The sequence below is a fragment of the Sprattus sprattus genome, assembly GCF_963457725.1.
Source record: "Sprattus sprattus genome assembly, chromosome: 19".
NCBI lineage: Eukaryota > Metazoa > Chordata > Actinopteri > Clupeiformes > Clupeidae > Sprattus > Sprattus sprattus.
The window spans coordinates 11,648,055-11,668,518 of record NC_137917.1 but is presented as its reverse complement, the minus strand read 5'-3'; the positions used below and the strand labels follow the sequence as shown (position 1 = coordinate 11,668,518).

Below are 20,464 nucleotides of genomic sequence, written 5' to 3'. Positions count from 1 at the left end.
GCCTGCTCACCTCTTATTCTTTCTTGTAGCACTAGTTCAGTCGTGCCCACCCTCCTCCTCTTTCAAACTACCAAAACAAATTCCTATAGGCCCAACCTAAATTCTACGCAGAAGTATCCGTCTGTGTGGGTTCCTTAATATCCATGTCAATCAAAATAACCTTTCAAAAATGGGCGTTCTCGTGGCCGTGACCGGAAGTAAAACTGTTGTTGCTTTCGAAATGCTGTTTCCGTGAAGACGCGTCAGACTTTGCAGGAATATTTCTAGCAGTGGTATCAACAAAGAGTTAGGGAGTGCCTAGCTAGCCGGTGACTCTCAAATTAGTTTTTTCTTTAAGCATACAAACCCAAGTTGTGACTTGTTGGTTACGTAACCATATAGCTAATGTTTATAATAATCGATCAAAGAGATTCATTGCCAATGCAAGCTAAGATGTAGCGATAGCATCCATAGCTGAGTCTAACTTGGACTGCTAGCAGTACGTTTTCTGAAAACGCCTGGAATCCACGAAACCATGTCCTTTGCCAGTGCTCAGAAAAAGTTGGACAGCATTGGTGTTGTCCAAGTCGAACACGAGGTTTCGTCGCCGTTAGATGAACAAAGGGGATGTGTCTCCTTGGAAAACTGCTGTGTCTGTGATAAGCCATTACACTATAGTCGGTTACCACAACTCTTTCCATGTTTACATTCCGCTTGCAATACATGTCTGTCAAAACAACATGTGGAGGTGAACAACAAAAAAACCATAGGTAGGTTACGTGTCAACTACCTTGTTATAATGCCATGAGAATTATGCTGATTGCCACATAGGGTGGACATTTAGGATAACTTGTTTTTGTTGTCTTTCTCTGAAGAATGTCCCTCCTGCAAGAAGTCATTTGGTATCACAGAACTCACGGAAAATATCATCTTTAAGCAGTCTCATCCCTTGTCTGAGAAGGGTGATGTCTTTAAGGTGAGCAGTGTTGCCCTCCTATTGTCTACCATTCATCAGTGAGGTTTCTGATCTACCCTGTTAAACCCCCTGCCCCATTCAACTTTCAGTGTTATCATTCCTTTGCTGACACTCGCTGACTGTTATCTCTTTCGCCATGCACTCTCCTTTTGTTGTCATTCTATGTAGTGTGGAGGATGTGATGAGCTCTCGATCAGTGGTTGGTGTAAGGACTGTGGGGAATTCCTGTGCTCTGATTGTGTGTCTGCCCACAACCGGGTCAAACTCACCCGGAGTCACACCATTGTACCGCAAGAGCTATCCACAGGTGGCCATTACATCACCATCCTTGGAATTCAGTGTTTCCATTGATACGACTGGGAAATTGGCTGATGCTAAGCATGTTAATGTTTTTCATGCCACAGGTGCACATCCTACCCTGTACTGTCCCACTCATAGAGAAGAACCTCTGAAGTTCTTTTGTGTGACCTGCAATTGGCTTACTTGTCGGAACTGTCAGTTAGTTGACCACAGAAATCACAGGTATGTACACATTATTTTAAACAGTTGCATTTAAGCTCAGAGAGTGCTAGAAAGTCTGAACCCCTTACAAATTTCTGAAAAATGCAATTTTGAAGGGATGATCGCTAGCCTGACGATGTCATACTCATGATTCTAGTCAGAATATGAGTCTGATACCGAACCTTTGGGCTGTGATTATGGGGCGTGTTTCAACGAACCTGGAAAGAAAATGCCTATTCGCTGAATTGGATACCTAGAACCAATCAGAGCAACGTAGTATTACCATCTCTGATAGATTAAACTTTTACCTGATCCCGTAGGAAGGACGGCAAAAACATCTTTTCAATCGACAAATGCCTTGATCGCGTTACTCTGTTCCTCTTTCAAAATGAATGCACTGTCAATGTCTGTTGAGATATGCCTGCTCACGTTAATTAATTAGCATTAAGGCTACAAGCTACAGTTTGTTTCAATGGGTTTTTTGTGTATGCGTTAGCAATGATCTAACAATAATGGTCTAGAGAGCTTTAGTTAAGACAAACAATACTCTGCAACATTCGTGTTGCACATGCACAACTAACCGAGTCAATGTAGACATTAAAAAGTCGTGTAGATAGCTTAATTCACATAAAATATTCCCCACTAAGCACCCGAGACGCGGCCATCTTGGTCGGAGTTTGAATCTACCGGTTAATTCAACTCAAGCGTTGGTATCTGTCCATCAACGTATAAAGCCCGCCCTGACAATTTGATTGGTCCGGTTTTATCCGACCGATGAAACTCTCTCCCAATTAGCCCAGAGCCAGACCAAATCTCCCTGACCAAAAATGTTGTGGGCGGGGTTTGGGCTGGTATCCAGGCTAGATGACCGCTATTTGGAAAGATAAATGGAAAAATGTCTCCTCTGTGATTGAACAGTATTGAAACGTTCCCTGTCACGCTACATTCACAGCTACCAGGTGATCAGTGAGGCCGTATCTGCTTCAGTGGAAAAGCTTCAGTCACTACAGGGGAAAGTGACCAGGCAGAAGCAAAGAGTGAAGCAGAGTCTCTTGGATTTGGATCAGAGGTAGTATTGTGTGGGTTTCATTTGAAAGAAAACAGGGCTAAAGTAAGCCTCTGACAGATACCTTGTACTATGTCTTGTTTTGTGTTATTACTCCGTGGTAGTTTGGTGATATTGCTGTTGACTCACAAGTGAGTCAGAGCCATAAAGCCTTAAGATATACCCTTGCTGGCGGTGTGTTTGCATACTATTATTATTATTGTATTATTATAACAACATACGTACAAATATTTCTCCTAGACTACGGAACATAATTGAGCTGAAGACTAACCTCAAGAAGAAACTTTCCCTGGTGGTGTCAAAGATCTATCGAGCCATGCTGATAAAGGCAGCCCAGCTCTTTGAGTCTGCCATGGTAATCATGCATTGCCACAAGTTATCTTACTCTCACAACTCTTACTCTCAGATTATGCTAACACCTGCATGCTCTTTATTATCCATATACTGTACATATGCAATTAGTATTGGGTCTGTTGGTCAGCGATCTGAATGCTTATTCTGTGTCCCTTCTACTTGTAGAGGAGTTGTTTTGATTATGCTCACATCCCAATATTTCTGATTGTTTCGTTGCCGGTGGCTGTGCTTATGTGAAGGCAGTGTACGGGAGAGAGGAGAAAATTCTGTCCCTACGAAAGGCGAATCTGAGGAAAATGGAGGAGAGACAGGACTTCATAGTGTCTTTTATTGAAAAAACTCTCAGCATGGAAGGCCACACTGGAGTGCTCCTCAGAAACAGGGTGAGTGTCAATTTCTACCAGCTCTGGGAGCACATTTTAAAAACAGTGCACAAAAATATTCGGATTTATTACATTTAGACATTTACATTTAGTCATTTAGCAGACACAAAAGCGACTTACAAGGGAGGGAACAATCAAGCTATGAGCAATAGAGACCTAGTGTGACAATAAATACTATTTTACAGAAATAGGAAGTGCAGGAATGTAACTGCTGGGGATAACATTGGCCCTTACAAGTAAGTGGTAGCAGAACCATCAATCACTCTGTAAGCAAGTATAAGTGACTTGGACTTAATGCGAGCAGCTACAGGCAGACAGTGTAGCTCAATGAGTAGCGGATTTATAACACAGTGCGCACGCACGTCTCGCTCCCTTTTCCGTTTATAAATCGCAGCAAAGTAGACATTTGGCGCATACCAGCGATCAATTTCCTTTTTTTGAAAAGTGCTGGTTGACAGTAATCTGAGGGTTGTCAGAACTTGAAGTGGGACAGGCACTGCTTGGTTTACACAAGTGCTTCTCTGTAAAGCTGGGCCCACTACAGCGCTGTTAGATAAATTACATTAAGACGTTTATATTGATGAGACAGAGACCAGCAATCAGAATTTCAAATAGTACTTTTATATCTTTTACAAAAGAGGGAGATGTGTCACAACCAAATATCATGAACAAACTCCAAAGATGAGCTGGGCCTGCCAGCATTATGTGAGTAGAAAAAACAGGTTTCATCACACAAAGGGCGGTATTCTCCCGTCCCATCGCAATAGAAGTTGCTGCAGTGATCTCAGAATATGTCCTTGAGAGTTGAGCAGTGTGCATGATTATCAGTACAAAAACAGGTGGTTTGCCTCAGCAAGACAGTCAAGGCCTCAGCCTGTCAGCACACAGGAAAAGCAAGCGGATTAAAATACAATAACAATGTCTTCATTAAAACTTCTCTATCAAACGCAAAGATCCAAGAGGACAGCTTTTGGTAATCGGAACCGACTCATCATCATTGGCCAGTAAAACTTGCCGGTCTTTGAAAATTCGCTCTCTCCGAATACTTCCATTCCCCATATCTTCCAACAGAGCCATAGCAGCCTTTGTGTGTCATTACCTCCAGCAAGGAGTTTATGCGATCGGGTCCGTTAATTTATTGATTTATTTGTCCGTCTGTCTGTGGACAAGATTTCTCAGAAACTACTGGGCGGATCTTTCTGAAATTTTCACAAGAGGTGGATCTTGGTCCTGGATTCTGGATCCGGATCTTTGTTTTCACACCTAAAGTGACATTTCTCGAAAACCAATGACCGGATTTTAATGAAATTGGGACATTGAGAGAAAGATACCCACACATCACCTCTAAAGAGTTTCAGACCTCTCTGGCAGCATCTGGGGTAAATGTACATGGGTCTACAATCAGACGAAAATTGAATAGACATGACATTCATGATTGGGTTGCTAGAAGGAAGCCTCTGCTCTCAAGAAAGAACAAAACTGCCCGTTTCAACTTTGCCCGAGAGCACTTGGATAAACCAAAGGCCTTCTGGAAGTCCCTTCTTTAAACAGATGAGTCCGAGATAGAATTATTTTGTCACGATCAAAACCAACAATTTTCGTCTGATTGTAGACCCATGTACATTTACCCCAGATGCTGCCAGAGAGGTCCGAAACTCTTTAGAGGTGATGTGTGGGTTGACTTTTACCTGATTTATTCTTCTTCTGGTGCTTCTTGGTGATGGTCTTGATGGGCGTCCACTTCTAGGCAGAGATGCGGTCATGTTGAATGCCCTCCATTTCAAAATGATTTGTCTTGGATGGATGGATGGAGCTGGAATCTTTTGGAGATGGTCTTATAGCTTTCCCAAGACTGATGGGCTGTCAGTACCTTCTTCCTGATGTTCTCGGATATCTCGTTTCCTCTCGGCATTGTTGATCTGTGTGGGTACACCTTGGCACTACAGTAGTTTGGTTGGTTTCCTCTCTCTTTTAATCTGTGTTGCCCAAACCTTTCCCTAAGGATGTCTGTAAGATAAAATCAATATATCATATAAAAGAACAGTGAGTAAGGTTCACACAGGAAAAGTATAACCACAGATGACCAGAGTCATAAGTCATTATGGATACCATCCTACGCATGTTTCTCAATAGCAACTCATGCCATTGGTAAGATAAGACCGAACCTGAGAATATTTCACCATAATACCATATGGCACACTAGATAAAACTAGAAGTGCTGATGTTGAAGCTTGTGACCTACTGTGTACAGAGGGGACAGACGGTATGTCACCATCCCATGATCATGGGGGGTGTCTTGTGGGCCCAGAGTGACATCACTGGGCTGGGGCTTTAAATGTTTGAACATTGTCTGTATCAAATCAGAATCCGGGTTCTCCAGCCGTTGGTGTGGTGCCTGATGTAACATTATTGACTGCACTGCACTGGCGGCTGAATTGTATCATCAAACTACCAAGTAAACTTATCTTGCTACAAAAAAAGCTTCGTCCGGTGACTCCTCTCTTGAACCAGCACGCAGGTATAAAAAATACCTAACTACTAGTCAAGTAAGAGATAAATTTAATATAACAACTGGTGACCCCGAGACGTGGAGAGACGAGAGTCCGTGACCCCAGGGAGCTCGGCTCCAGAGGGATCCATCGTGAACCGTTGTTGACAGACAGAAAAGCCCGGGCACATTCTGAGAGGTAAGGACGACCAATTTCATTGAACAGTCCAGTAGGTTAAGACCACAGTACATAGTTAGTTTCTGTCTGTTAACAAGGGGAATCGAGACGTTGCTGGCAAGGAGGTACAGGTGTTTGGTGTTACAATAAAGTGTGTGGGAGTCCGTAAGACTTTTGTGCATTTTTTCACATAGTGGGGGGAAACGTGATAGAGAACAGGCTGCATAAAGTGATTGAAATAATATCTGAGGCAGACCGGTGATAGAAAAGAAGGCTGCATAAAGTGATTGAAATAATATCTGAGGCAAGCCCAAAATAAAGTAAAAGTGAAGAGACTGATAAGAGTGGTTATAATAGAAAACCTGAAGCAGACCTACCTAACTACCTGGGGAAACACTGAAGTCATAGTTTAAAGTTCAAACTGGGAGTAGATCCTGAGGCGGTAAACTGACGACTGGCCCTCTTAGCCCGTACATTAGCCTACATCGTGGTCTATGATAGGAGGTGATCCCCTGGGTTAGATGCCCAATTCTTACTAGTATTTAGCTGAGGCCTACCTGATTTTATCTTAGGAAACCTGTGACTACTGATTGATTGTATCTTAGGAAAACTGTGACTACTGATTGATTGTATCTTAGGAAAACGGTGACTACTGATTGATTGTATCTTAGGAAAACGGAGACTACTGATTGATTTATATCTTAGGTAATTTAGAAATTTCTGTGTTAGTTCTGTCTTATTCCAAAAAGGGTAAAAAACACATATTGAACAGAGAGGTTTTGGGCCGCATCTGTGCTGTACATCAGCAGTGCGAATCTCTGTCCTTATCAGAGGAAGTCAATTCCTGCCTCTGAACACAAGATTTGACATATAGGGGTGTATCTGTGCTAAAACTTCACCAAGGGTTTTTTCTTTTTATGAATAAAAAGAAGGGGGGGTATATATTATACTGACATATTGATTGTGTTTAAGTGTTGAGGTGTCATTACTGTACCAGTGAGTGCGAATGTGTGTGTGATGAGCGAAAGGAGCAAAACATTGGGCAGAAACAAACAGTAATTCTGAGAGTGTGAGTATATCTTGGAAATTAAGCTGGCCCAAGAGGTGTTTCTGTCGAAATTGAGCTCAAAATATTTAGCTATCTGAACTGTTGTATATTGTCAAAGTCTGTGTATCACACATCTGTACGCTGAAAGGGAGAGACAGGGTGGTAAAAATAGCCGCCCAAGCACAGGCAGGGGGGTCAAGAGCAAGCCCTGTGTTTTGGAATTGGCGAACTGCCAGCTCTCTCGGAGCAGAAGATACAGAGTGTTAGAGCTGCCTGCCCGTAGATTGAACTTCTTGCGCAATATTGTTGGGGGTGCACAAAAAACCGCCCAAACTGAAAGAAGAACTCACAGCAGTGAGAAGAGCAAGGTTGTGAAACCCCATAGTGGAAGTGTAAGCCAAGGTCAATAGGGCACATATTGAAAAAACAAGTAAAAAAGCAACAAAAACAAATTATTATATATAGAAGTTAAAAAGAGAAGAGGTGAAATAAGGATAGACAAGAGAATATACATAAAACATAAGTAGCCTGTTACTGGTACTACAACAGATAAGAAGAGGGAGACTTAATTCCTTTGAGAGAGTCCATTAGAATAAAGGGTCAACAAAATTTGGTGAATGAGTTCTTTAGACGGGCACAATAAAGAGCCAGTGAAGGGCACGATCACCCCAATAGGGAAGTGGTGGACAGATATTCTGACAAAATACCCCCAAACAGGAATTAAAAAAGTAAGGCAATATATACTAGTAAAAGGACTAGAAAAGCCATACATAGCTCGCAACTGCCCAGAGCAGGCAATCAATATTTTGGAAGAAATCAGTAATCTAGAGAACAATCTGAACACACCCAAATACCTTATAGAGCTCTGTGACAGTATCTACAACCAGGCACACATACGTTCTGGAGGAAAATACGGGAAACGTAGGTGCGTTGAACTAGACAACCCAGAGATAAAGTGGAGAATCTCGTTAAAAAGCTACGAACATTGGCTGCGTGTAAACGAGGATCAGTCACAAGGGTCGACAGTTAGATTTTTTAGAAGGGGTTTAGAGGGGCCTGCAGTCTGGTACCAGGAAATCGAGGTCACTGTGGAACCAACTTGGGACCGAAAGTCAGATATTTATAGTCACTTTGGGGATCTTAGGTGGCCTGCTGTCTCACTGATACAGGATTTAGTTAGCATACCCGAGGATTCTGTTGTTACTACAAGCACAGGGGCTTGTGGGGGAGCACCCGAGCATTTGCAAGTGATAGGGGGATTAATAATAGGATTGGATCTGATAAACCCGGTTGAAAACCCTAGGCGTGAGGTGCAACGTGAAGCAGAAAAAGAGCGAGAACAGAACTCCTCAGAAGAAAGGCAGGAACTAAAAGGGTAGAAAAAGAAAACCTTACGGCCTGCTCCCTAGAAAATGGCAGACATAAGACAGAATACGGCTGGACAGCTGATAGCAGATGTAAAAGCGCACTTCGAGAAAAGTAATGCGAAGGCAATTGCAAAAGACAAAAACAGGAACTTGGACAGGTTGCTCTCAGAATGGACAAGGAGAGGATGGTGGCCAGACAGTAAAAGTCCGATTCCTAGCAGGGAAGGCCTAATGTTGTTGAAGCAAAGGTCAGGCGATGAATTGGCTGGAAAAAAGCAGAAGGTGGCCGAGAAAAGCTTCCGCTATGCCAAGAAACAAGCTCTTGACAAATGGGGTGATGAAAAAATTCTGACAGATGAGGTGCTGACATTGATATTAAGGGGGGCCATGATGCATGCAGAGGGTAACAGTAAGAATAAGAGGGAGAGTAAGAGCGAAATGAAGGCCCCAGAGAGAAAGAGGGAGAAAAGGGGGGAGGCAGCAGGAGGCAGGTTGTATCCGCAGCTTCCGGAGGAAACCAACGCATCTCCGCCCCCGTACACACAGGCAAGCATGTACACACAAGCCCCAGTGCTATTAGTCCCTGCACTCCCTGCACAGCAGTTGGAGATAGTTAATGAAGATGGAAGTGATATGGCTGAGCTAATGAAAAGACACACTGGTATCAGAAGTGGGAAAGAAAGTGTTTTGTGTTAACACCTTGGAAGTATATATGAAAATAACATGGATTTAAGTGTCTCTTACAGGTTGAGTGGTAGAGTGGACAAAACCTGAAGGCCCCTACACACCTTATTGCCACATAGGCAACCACTACTATGCCAGATTCCAGATGCTGAGTCACTGCAAAATGGCGTTGAGTAAAATGTTTAACCAAGGAGAGGAGAATGTGTTTGATGAGAATCTGTTACAGGATGGAGAGTGGCAGAGATGTCTGCCTAGGACAGAACAATGTGAGGCAAAGATGGCGGCGCAAGCCGACTATTTCGATGTCATGGACGATCAGCATTGGAGGAAACTACAGGAGGCGAAAATGGCAGAGTAGTCAGATGAGAAAGGGGGAATGATTTTTGCTAAAATGTGCTCGCTCATAATGCTTTTGTGCTAAGATTACATATTTCAGTACAGGATGTATGCCTCAAAATGTTTTTTCTTAAAGTGTCAACTCATATAGTATGTAATTAGATAAACATGTGTATTTTTTACTTTTCATAAGAATAGGTGTTTAGACACTGAAAGGTTTCGCTCTGAGGGAGACCTCAAGTGAAAAGTACTGGCAGTTTCACCAAGTCATGGGAAACGGATGACCTGTAAGGGGGGACAGGCCCATCCCAGTAACAGGGTAGAGCCTGTAGGTGTAAAAATTGCTTCTGCTGTGCTAGAATGCCAAAAGAGGGTGGTTGATAGAATTGTGTAAAGTAAGATGAGAACCCACCCTTACATGGCTTTATAGTTGCTTGAATACAGTGTTGACCTCATAAATGAGGTCAAAGGGGGGAATGTAAGATAAAATCAATATATCATATAAAAGAACAGTGAGTAAGGTTCACACAGGAAAAGTATAACCACAGATGACCAGAGTCATAAGTCATTATGGATACCATCCTACGCATGTTTCTCAATAGCAACTCATGCCATTGGTAAGATAAGACCGAACCTGAGAATATTTCACCATAATACCATATGGCACACTAGATAAAACTAGAAGTGCTGATGTTGAAGCTTGTGACCTACTGTGTACAGAGGGGACAGACGGTATGTCACCATCCCATGATCATGGGGGGTGTCTTGTGGGCCCAGAGTGACATCACTGGGCTGGGGCTTTAAATGTTTGAACATTGTCTGTATCAAATCAGAATCCGGGTTCTCCAGCCGTTGGTGTGGTGCCTGATGTAACATTATTGACTGCACTGCACTGGCGGCTGAATTGTATCATCAAACTACCAAGTAAACTTATCTTGCTACAAAAAAAGCTTCGTCCGGTGACTCCTCTCTTGAACCAGCACGCAGGTATAAAAAATACCTAACTACTAGTCAAGTAAGAGATAAATTTAATATAACATGTCTCAGATGATCGGTTTGCTCAATTGACTAATTAATCACCCAAATAAGTTTCACTGAATCTGTTACCTGCTTGACTTTATCAATTCAGCTGGGGGTTCACTTACTTTTGAAATGGACTAATTCCATGTTTCATGTAGTTTTTCGGCTACTCAAACAATTTCCTCTAAACAAGTACATGCAAATGATAAACATAAACCTGACATTTCATCTGTGGAAAATTGGTGATAAAAAAATGAAAAATCATGGTAAAACAACAGAAAAAGCTTAAATGGTCAAGGGGTTCACATACTTTAAAGTGGCACTGTATGGAACTGCACTTGTAACAGCCGACTGCTTGAAAATGGTATCAGTTTAACTGTAATTTGTCCTGCTGTTCATTTATGAAAATAATTCATACAAGTGAAATGCAGGTATTTTTTAGTAATTACAGATCCAATTAAATATGAATCCTGATTAAACTGTACAACATATCTAAGGGTTTCGGGTTATTTATGATCCTAAATCATGTTTTGTGTGTATGTGTGCGCTCTTTATTTATTATAAGTGTTTCTCGAGTTTCATCCTGCCATCAGAGTCGGAACCTTCAGTGGAACTCCAAAGCTAGGACAACCTCGTATAATACACTATAATTTATAAGATTAATTTGTTCACGTCCCCACAGATTGAAAGTCAGATAAAGGATCTCCTTTTCCAGAGTGTACTTCCTGCTCATTCCATGGTTGAATTAAATGTCAAGGTTAATCAGACGATCATGACATCAGTGGAAAATTTTGGTGAGTCTGACTTTTTCTAAGTATCTGACTAAAATGCCTACACTGCTAAAATTTTCATGACAGAGACAGTGAGTTTTAATGAGTTGGTTTTGCTTTCCAGGAGGAATCTCACTCAAACAGGTCCCCTTTGCACGAAAACAGTCCAACCAGTCTGAATCCCTGATTGAGAGTGTACCAGATCTACAGAATGTGCCCAGGAACGGCATTATCAACATAACGTCGTCCCCTGACTCCCTTACCCTAATGGCTCTAGTTGGTCAATCCCCAAAGGGTCCCCACTCTCATCATAGTCAGTCTCACAACGCTAAAGGTGGTCTCCCTCAGTCTATGCCTGCCTCATCTAATCCTCCACAGTCTCAGTCTATGCCTGCCTCATCTAATGCTTCTCAGTCTCAGTCTATGCCAGCCTCATCTAATGCTCCAAAGCCTCAGTCTATGCCAGCCTCATCTAGTGCTCCACAGTCTCAGTCTATGCCTGCTTCATCTAATGCTCCACAGCCTCAGTCTATGCCAGCCTCATCTAATCCTCCACAGTCTCAGTCTATGCCAGCCTCATCTAATGCTTCTCAGTCTATGCCAGCCTCATCTAATGCTTCTCAGTCTATGCCAGCCTCATCTAATGCTCCACAGCCTCAGTCTATGCCAGCCTCATCTAATGCTCCAAAGCCTCAGTCTATGCCAGCCTCATCTAATCCTCCACAGTCTCAGTCTATGCCAGCCTCATCTAATCCTCCACAGTCTCAGTCTATGCCAGCCTCATCTAGTGCTCCACAGTCTCAGTCTATGCCTGCTTCATCTGATGACCTTCAGGCTTCTCTCACTTCTTTGCCTCAGCCTCAACCCCACATTAATGGACATAATGCTGTTTTACCGTTACCTGTACCGACTACATCTTTCTACCAACATCAGGCTCAGACTACCATGTTAGTTTTTCCATCACCTGTAACCGGTAGTCCTTCCCGGGTCTTGTGCATCCCCTACAGCATCACGGAGCCATCAGTACCAGCACAATGTGCACCACAAGTGCAGGCCCACTCTAGCCCATCAGTACCAGCACAGTCTGCAGGCAACTGCAGGCCCATTCTAGCTCGGCTAGCTCACAAACCTGCCATAGCCCACTCTAGCTCGGCTAGCTCCGAACCCTGCCATAGCCCATCTCACTCAAGTAACCATCACCCAACAGCATCTCCATTGAATCTATCCGTTCCTCTGTCTTCTCCAAAACCCGCACAGCAACCCTCTTACACCAATCCCCCTCAAGCCTCATCTACTTCCCCAGACTCAGGGAAAGCCCAGTCTGTACATTCTCCAACTCAGTCCAACACGCGCCTGGCCCCTCCCTCAGCATTGGTCCAGCAGATACTGATCTCCAAGCTTTCCGAAATGGCTTCCAATAAACCCTTGGATGTTCAGCATCAGAGTACATTGAATTCGATTGCAGACCAAATCTCGCTGCTCCAACAAAATGTTTCTTCTCACAACGTCAAAAAACGTCCATCAAAGACATCTAAAAAACATCCAAAAAAGTGGAAATTCCATGGGTATCTACCCGCTCCTGGGCCCAAACAGACGTACCAACCCACTGATAGCGGCAGAATTGCTTCAGTAAGTTCAGTGATCTCTAGATTTGTTTAATGCAAGGGAAGGAAGTTAATGTATTTTGATGGTTTTTTCCACTGTTTTGTTTCTAACCTGTAGACATGGATGATGGTTTGCCATGCCAGATATTCAGGAAGCATAATTTTTGATTTGGTGGAAAATATTTCAGATTTCGCTTGGATTTACAAAGCAAAATGCATCAAATTGCCTTTTATTTTGATTTTATTTGATATTCTTTAAAAATGTTCAGGAATCAAGCCCAGCTGATTTGCCAGACCCTCAGAATAACAGCCATTTGAGCGACACTCAACCTTTGACCCTCCAGGGATCCACCAGCAAGACACAATGCCAAGAGGAGCCATCAGGACAGAGGGATACCCAGCCACAACTAACCAAGAGAGCCTTAAATGTACATAGTAACTGGCTGTGTGGACTTCCAAGTAGCTTTCGTGAAATATTGGGAGTTACTCCACCTGAGGAGGTGGAGGACTCCCCTCAAACAGACCTTGTTACAACCGAAGATCTGCTAGAAATGCTAGTAAGGGACTATGTCCATTTTACTTGCTTGAATTAGTTTGTCTGACATTAGAGATAGTAAAGTACTGATGGTGACATTAATATTGTTATTCTTATTGACAGGCTGGTGACACTGATTCAGTGACGTCTGACGATCAGAATAGATTTGTTTAATGCAAGGGAAGGGAGTAAATGTATTTTGATGGTTATTTCCACTGTTTTGTTTCTAACCTGTAGACATGGATGATGGTTTGCCATGCCAGATATTCAGAAAGCATAATTTTTGATTCGTTGGAAAATATTTCAGATTTCGCCTGGATTTACAAAACAAAATGCATCAAATTCTCTTTTATTTAGATATTCTTTAAAAATTCGTTTTTTTTTTTTTTCCTTTTCAGGAATCAAGCCCAGCTGATTTGCCAGACCTTCAGAATAACAGCCATTTGAGCGACACTCAACCTTTGACCCTCCAGGGATCCACCAGTAAGACACAATCCCAAGAGGAGCCATCAGGACAGAGGCATACCCAGCCACAACTAACCAAGAGAGCCTTAAATGTACATAGTAACTGGCTGTGTGGACTTCCAAGTAGCTTTCGTGAAATATTGGGAGTTAGTCCACCTGAGGAGGTGGAGGACTCCCCTCAAACAGACCTTGTTACAACCGAAGAGCTGCTAGAAATGCTAGTAAGGGACTTTGTCCATTTTACTTGCTTGAATTAGTTTGTCTGACATTAGGAATGGTGAAGTACTGATGGTGACATTAATATTGTTATTCTTATTGACAGGCTGGTGACACTGATTCAGTGACGTCTGACGAGGCTGTAAGCACAGTGGAAATAAAGAACTCTACACTTCCTGAGAGTACGTTAGAATCAGATAACACCCTTGTTATATAAACTGTATTCGTGTGAAGACTGTTCTATGTGTAATCATTAGTGTCTTGCCGTGCATTTTATCTATGGTATCTATCTAAATCCACAAACTTCAGTGTTTTTTGTCACCGAGCAACATAAATCACCAATTTTCGTTTCCAATGACAAGTTTGATATTCACAAGCAGAGATGTTTAGCTGCCGAGTTAATCTGGTTCGACTGAACATGAAGTTGCCGCCTGCTGGTCATCTGCTTCCTCGGTTCAGAGTGGGCCCTGATGGATCTCATGAGATGATCTCACTACCGGCGATTAGAAACATGGTACGTCTCTCAGTAATTCAAGTTTGAAGACATTAGGATTCATGTTTAGAACTCCTCTTTCATTGGGGCTTGACGCTCTTTTGATTGGCTTTACTGATCTACGATTTCAGCTTGTAAAATAAAAATGTTCACCAAGTGAGTGACATGATCGGTCAAACACACTCTGAGAAGACCCCTCTTGGTCCTCCCTGAATCCAGTGGTGATCTTGAAATTGAGCCTGCGGATGGACTTGCATGTGGATGGAGACAATACCCTATTTTTAACCCTATTATTAATATTATTTATATTCTCCCGTCATCCAACTGTATTCCAGGAGCTCTTGGAGAAACTCTCGGTCAACTCTGAGAACCCTAATTCCCCTCAGTCTGTTGGCTCTGAGGAGATCAATCTCCACTGCGAAGTGTGTGACACGAACGGAGGCACCCTGATGTGTGTGACGTGTGGCAGGGGCTTCCACAGCATGTGCCATGTCCCGCCAATTACCACCCGGCTCTGGTTAGTGGAAAAATCAGCTCGCTCACTCACGCCATTAGTAGCCATTACGCCCATAGATTTTTGGGATGTCAGTTGGAACCTTTTAAACATCAAGCTAGGGGGCTTCTGTTCTGCTATGTAGGTGCAAGCTGGGCAGTTATAATATATATAATATATTTAATTTATTTATAATAATATATGTGTAGACATGCAAATCAAATGAGAGGGTAGACATGATTTTCAGTTTCACTTTATTTAGCACCCACGGTTCCACATGGCTCTTGTGAGATATTTGACATTTCTCTTCTCTCTGTCTGCCACCCCAGCCGCTTCAGATGGAATTGCTCCATATGCCAGGACCTGTGCGACTCAACAGACCCATTCAGGAAGGAGAGACGCTTGAAGCCCTGCCTGAGCTCACTGGACCAGAGGGTAGGGTGCACAGGGCCAGGCCGTTTTATATTGGAAAATAGATCATTATAAGTCTATGGAAAATATTCTTGCGTATTCGTCACCTAGCAGGAACCTTATATTTTGCATTAGTCAAGCAGACCTACTTTATTAATATAATCTTTGCCTACACTCTGACTCAGTGAAGTGTCAGCTGTACAGAATAATGTGACCACGTTACTTTGAATAAGCACTGTAAAGATTTGGCTATTCGCTTTGTTTTCATATAATTGTTGTGATCTTTTGGACTAATTTGGCAATTGTTTGACAACATTAGGCCTATAATGCTGCATATGCTGTTTAGAGGACAACAGAGGAACAAGCGTTGAAAAGTCTTAAAGATAACGCTTGTTGGATAGACTATTCCTTATGGTTTTGAAAGTTGTGCTTGTACTTGGAGACAATTACCAGACTAATGTTCCCGACTGAGGAAGAGGGGTGCAAAGTCGTCACCTTTCAGCGAAATTCACCGTTTTTGAGCCAAAATAGGTCATTTGTGTGATTTCGTTTAGATCTGATATACATTTTTTTTCCCATTGTATCATGATAACCATTTTTTATCCCATGTTATCATGGCAGGCACGCTTTTTATGGCATTTACGGTAACGTGTGACGTTGGTACGCTGGAAGAACGTTATGCTATATAACTTAGGCTAACGTGCTAATGTCAGTCAGACAGTTGGCTGACAGACGCCTCGCAAATCACATTAACTATTTTTCCGGTTACAATAATACGTTGTTGTCGGATAGTACAGTGTCCATTTCTCGGTAACTTTTGAAAAATCGAAGCACGAAAACGCCGAAAAATATGCATTAACATGAAAGACACGTCCGTCAGCAGAGTTTATTTGGGAGTTAGCTGTTTATCACTTCACTGAATTGGAAGTCAATTTTCCAGTCTCTCGCACGCCGTGTTCATTGAGGCAGAGGTTAGGTTTGCCTCTATGTGCTTTTTCACTGTGGTTTTATGACAGATCAGCAACACTAATAGCTTCTACACAGGTATATGTGAAAATACATTACCTATTCTATGGATACAAACGACATATAATTAAAGTGTCTAGAAATATTTCAGTGATGACAAACTATGAGAAAGCAAAATGCATGCGCTCAACCCAGTGTGTGAGGGATTGCACAATCTGAGATGAGGTGCAGCTAGTCGCTGCCTCACCTCGCGAGTCGCCTCTCTGTTTGAACAGGCTCAAATTCAGCGATTTTGATTATAAAAATGATTGGAATCGTACAACAAATTACATTTAAACCACAGATTAGTAGATTTGTTTTTTACTTTTCATGATGACTTTCACTTTTCATGAGGCTCTGACTGCACGTCCCTATGTGTATTTATTCTGAAGCACTGACCCGTTTTCTACTGCCGGGCGCTTCACAGCAACTGAACAAATTTACCACTCTCCCACTTCAGTTTGTTTTCAGAATGAGAGAATTTACAACAGCACAAAAGTCTTCATAGATCTAGCCTCTTAAGTGTGCTGTCAAAGTGCACCAGATTGATGTATTGAACTTTAAAAAATGTGCAAAATGTTTGTATATATAAAATATATTCCCGGGGAGCATGCCCTGGACCCTCCTAAAGGCGCTCACATGCTTGTCCGATCGTGCTCTCCGATCTCACGAGGCACGCCCTTAAACGCCCTCCTTGAAGTGGGACCACACCTTTGAGCACCTCGGAGAGCCATCCGAGGGTGTCGGATGGCCTCTGGAGCACCGCTTGAATTTTCTCACTATCCGATCCGAGCTGTCCGACACCCCTGGCTAAAATGACGTTTCCTGTTTCGTTCCCTATATGACAGCACCTCCGTTTTTAAAAAATCGCTGAGAGATCGCTGGGAACCTGGGGCTGGAGGTCCAGGAGTGCATTAGGAGTTGGAGGAAGATCAGGGACAAGTTTGTAAAAATGAAAAAAAACTATGAAGGGCACCAGCGGCGATGCAGGAGGAAAACCGACATCTCCCTTCTTCCTTGCTCCATCGTGGCTCTCGCCGCATATAAAGCATAGGGAGACGTCGTCTAATTACAGCAATAATAAAAACATTTCTTGGTTTTCGAACAGCCTCTTTGTGTTTGAGTTAGCAGAGCATGCAGTGTAAATGATAAAATTGTAAAGAACCTGAATTGTAGACGTAAAAAAGCAGAACTGTTTGTGTGGTATAATAATAGAAAATATTCGACAATAACCGCGAGCTTGGTCATTGTCATTAGTAATTCATTTCACAACAACAGCCTCTGATCATTAACTAAAAATACACGGGATAAAAACAAACGATTTCTTATTTTATAGTTTGTTGTTGATGATGTAATGGCCTTGTAACATCATAATAAACCGTTGGTAATCTCCACAGCCCCTCGTAGAACCATGCAGGTAGAGGTGAGTCGTACAATCATCAGATTAGAAAGGGCGTGTCTCTCGTGAAGTCGTACGAGGTGAATTGGATAACCATGCAAATGCCTTAAGGGGTTCGCATAGTTGTCACCTTTTTCATCCCTGAAGAGTTTGCACCCCTAGAGGAATGTGTGACTTCAAGTTTAAGAGGATTCACATTTAGAAACATTTAGATTTAGTGTTCTTCTCTTTCTGAAACGAGTTGCGGTGTGTGCCACTGTCATCATCCATCCGGCTTGTAGCTGACAGCTCGCTAGACTATGTTTTTGGCATCTTATAGCACCAAAGGATTTCTTATTTTATCCAATCATGTTCAGTCATCATCACCTCAACTCACACGCACTGTAACCCCCCCCCCCCACCCCCCTTCGCTCTTTCTCATAGCCTCCGAACACATTACAAGCACAAACATTTTCCTTGCTTTAAGCCCTACACTCATCTGTTGGTTTAACTTTATAGGAGTCAGTGGACCTCATTCACTAACGCACTTATATTCGGTAGACATTGAAAAAGTATGTTCGGTGTCAATTTTTTATCTCCATAGCACAGCCAGTATCTGATTGTAATTTCATTATAATGTTTTTTTTTCCCACAGAGATGTGAGCACCTCATACTTGCCCTTATGTGCAAGAAATATAGCAGAATCCTTTACACCTCAAACACGGTAGGCAACAGCATCCACCCCATCTAAGTCTTCACACGCACTTCTGCCTTAAAAACGTATTCTGTGAAATTAACAGGACTTGCTTGTATGTTATTTTCTTTCGCACAGAAGTATACAGCGTTATCTGTAGACTTTGATTTTATTCACGGACGGCTGCTGAGGAAAAGGTCCCCTCCGTACCGCACACCATCTGAGCTGGTTTCAGATATCTGGGTGCTTTTGGAATCCCTTCAGTCCAGCTCTGAGGTTTGGCTTCGCCTAAGATTTTCTTAAGGATGACAACCCAGGGCACTAATTTGATTGACATGTGTAGATTGGTACAGGTGGCAATATAGGAGAATCCAAGTAACATAAACACAGTTATATATTGTACCTTAATTATTCCATATAAACAGGTGTGGTGAATGACAACATGACTAAAGCTACAGCAGTGGGTTATTCAATGTGCCCTGTTCATTCCTTTCCCAATTAGGTAGCAATGGGGATGAAAGGCCATTTTGGATTCTGTAACAGTGTGGTCAGGGAGGAAGGAGATCATTATGGTTTCAGCTCAGAAAGTTAGCCCACCTCTGACATTACTCTACCTATCCAAATTGTTCTGAATTACAGGGATAAAAAAAAAAATTATTCATTTTTAAACTCCTATCTATCATCCCTGTCCCTCTTACAGAAGACTGGTGATGTTCTCAAGATGCAGAAGACCTTTGAGAAGAGGGTCAACCAGGTGTTTGGAACCACCCTCCACCATTCTCTTCTGACTCGACCTACTGTGAACAGAGAAAAAGATCCGGACAAAACTGGAGGACACATCAAAAGGGAGACGTTGAAAAGGGAAAATGACTCTTCGGAGGAAGGAATAGAGCCCGTTGTCAAAAAACCTCACCTGGACTAGACAGACACAGTAACGGCTCAATATACTGTATGTATGTATCAGACTGCAAAAAGGCACAAGTTACTCTCTGTGACGAGGCAACAACTACAGTTCTACAGGCATATCTCTAAAAGAAGAGATCTCTCAAGTGTTCAGGACAGCTGTGTTGATTATGGACCTTCAAGTTACCAAACAGAGAGATGTAGACAGTAACTGGTAATTGAAACAATGGTCACATATGTGAATTTAAATACTTGCACTGTATACTGACACCTACCCTGCATTTATAATAATAAGTGAAGCTAGCAATTGTTGATAATGTGACATCTACACATGCCATGTTAAAATAGAACAGAGCAGGTTACATGTATGCATGGATTCCACCTCAATCAGTTTTAAATCTAAGCAACTATTCTGTCTTTTTGTATTTCCTGGAATGGCAAATTGTATTGTTCATTTCTTGTACATTTTTTGTTCATATTGCTTATTTTAAATGCAAGAAATTGGATCACGTTCCTTCACAGATCAAATATCTGTTCTCATGTTAATAAATAGTCAAAATAGCCCAAGTTTGTCTCTTGAAAATGGCATCATTGTTTACATTTCCATTTACCGCTAGAGGACGCCAGTGTACCAACCTCTTCCCTTCCTTATCATTGTAAGAATTTTTCGGATAGAATTTGTGTTTTTTCTAATATACTCAACGTTATTTACTCTCTTTTAAGAGATATTTATTTGCGCCCCAAGTTTTTCAGGTATCCAAATTGTTCAAAGACTGACCAAGATTGTTTTTAAACTTAATTCTCGATAGAGTTTTATAAAATGTCTTGAATATTTAAAATATGACATTGGTCCACTGTTGATAACTTGCATCATCACAAAATTGTTCTTTTTAGGCCATGCCAAACTGATAAACACGATTCTTTTAAATGAAAGATCAAACATGTGTTTATAAACGGAGTGTGTCAGTGGGACTGCAAGCAAACAATGAAAAAGTCTATACAGCACTAAGCACGGCCAAGTTGAGCTCCACCCACAGAACGTCTGCCCTGTCTAGTAGGCTATATAAACTGCAGTAAGCCAGTAACACTTTATCATATCCACTGTAGCATGCGCGTA

The 20,464-nt window shown here is 42.1% G+C and overlaps 1 protein-coding gene across 1 annotated transcript; it reads left to right on the top strand.

Annotated features, from left to right (window-relative positions):
• The first annotated feature begins 258 nt into the window (after nucleotides 1-258).
• On the top strand, nucleotides 259-19,839 carry trim33l (tripartite motif containing 33, like). The gene is made up of 19 exons (XM_080857546.1): nucleotides 259-749; nucleotides 855-955; nucleotides 1,124-1,262; nucleotides 1,360-1,477; nucleotides 2,409-2,525; nucleotides 2,763-2,877; nucleotides 3,116-3,259; nucleotides 11,063-11,174; nucleotides 11,275-11,498; nucleotides 11,775-12,779; nucleotides 13,024-13,182; nucleotides 13,688-13,975; nucleotides 14,077-14,152; nucleotides 14,351-14,484; nucleotides 14,799-14,980; nucleotides 15,286-15,391; nucleotides 18,406-18,474; nucleotides 18,583-18,720; nucleotides 19,145-19,839. Exons 1-19 carry the CDS (start codon nucleotides 515-517, stop codon nucleotides 19,364-19,366), a joined length of 3,684 nt encoding a protein of 1,227 aa, XP_080713672.1. The 5' UTR covers nucleotides 259-514; the 3' UTR covers nucleotides 19,367-19,839.
• The last annotated feature ends 625 nt before the right edge of the window (nucleotides 19,840-20,464 follow it).

Bases quoted from the DNA above. Each gene is read 5' to 3' on its own strand.
- trim33l (XM_080857546.1), top strand. From the start codon at position 515: ATGTCCTTTGCCAGTGCTCAGAAAAAGTTGGACAGCATTGGTGTTGTC. The intron at 12,780-13,023 runs GTAAGTTCAGTG...AAAAATGTTCAG, and splicing joins ATAGCGGCAGAATTGCTTCA to GAATCAAGCCCAGCTGATTT. The intron at 18,721-19,144 runs GTTTGGCTTCGC...TCCCTCTTACAG, and splicing joins CCCTTCAGTCCAGCTCTGAG to AAGACTGGTGATGTTCTCAA.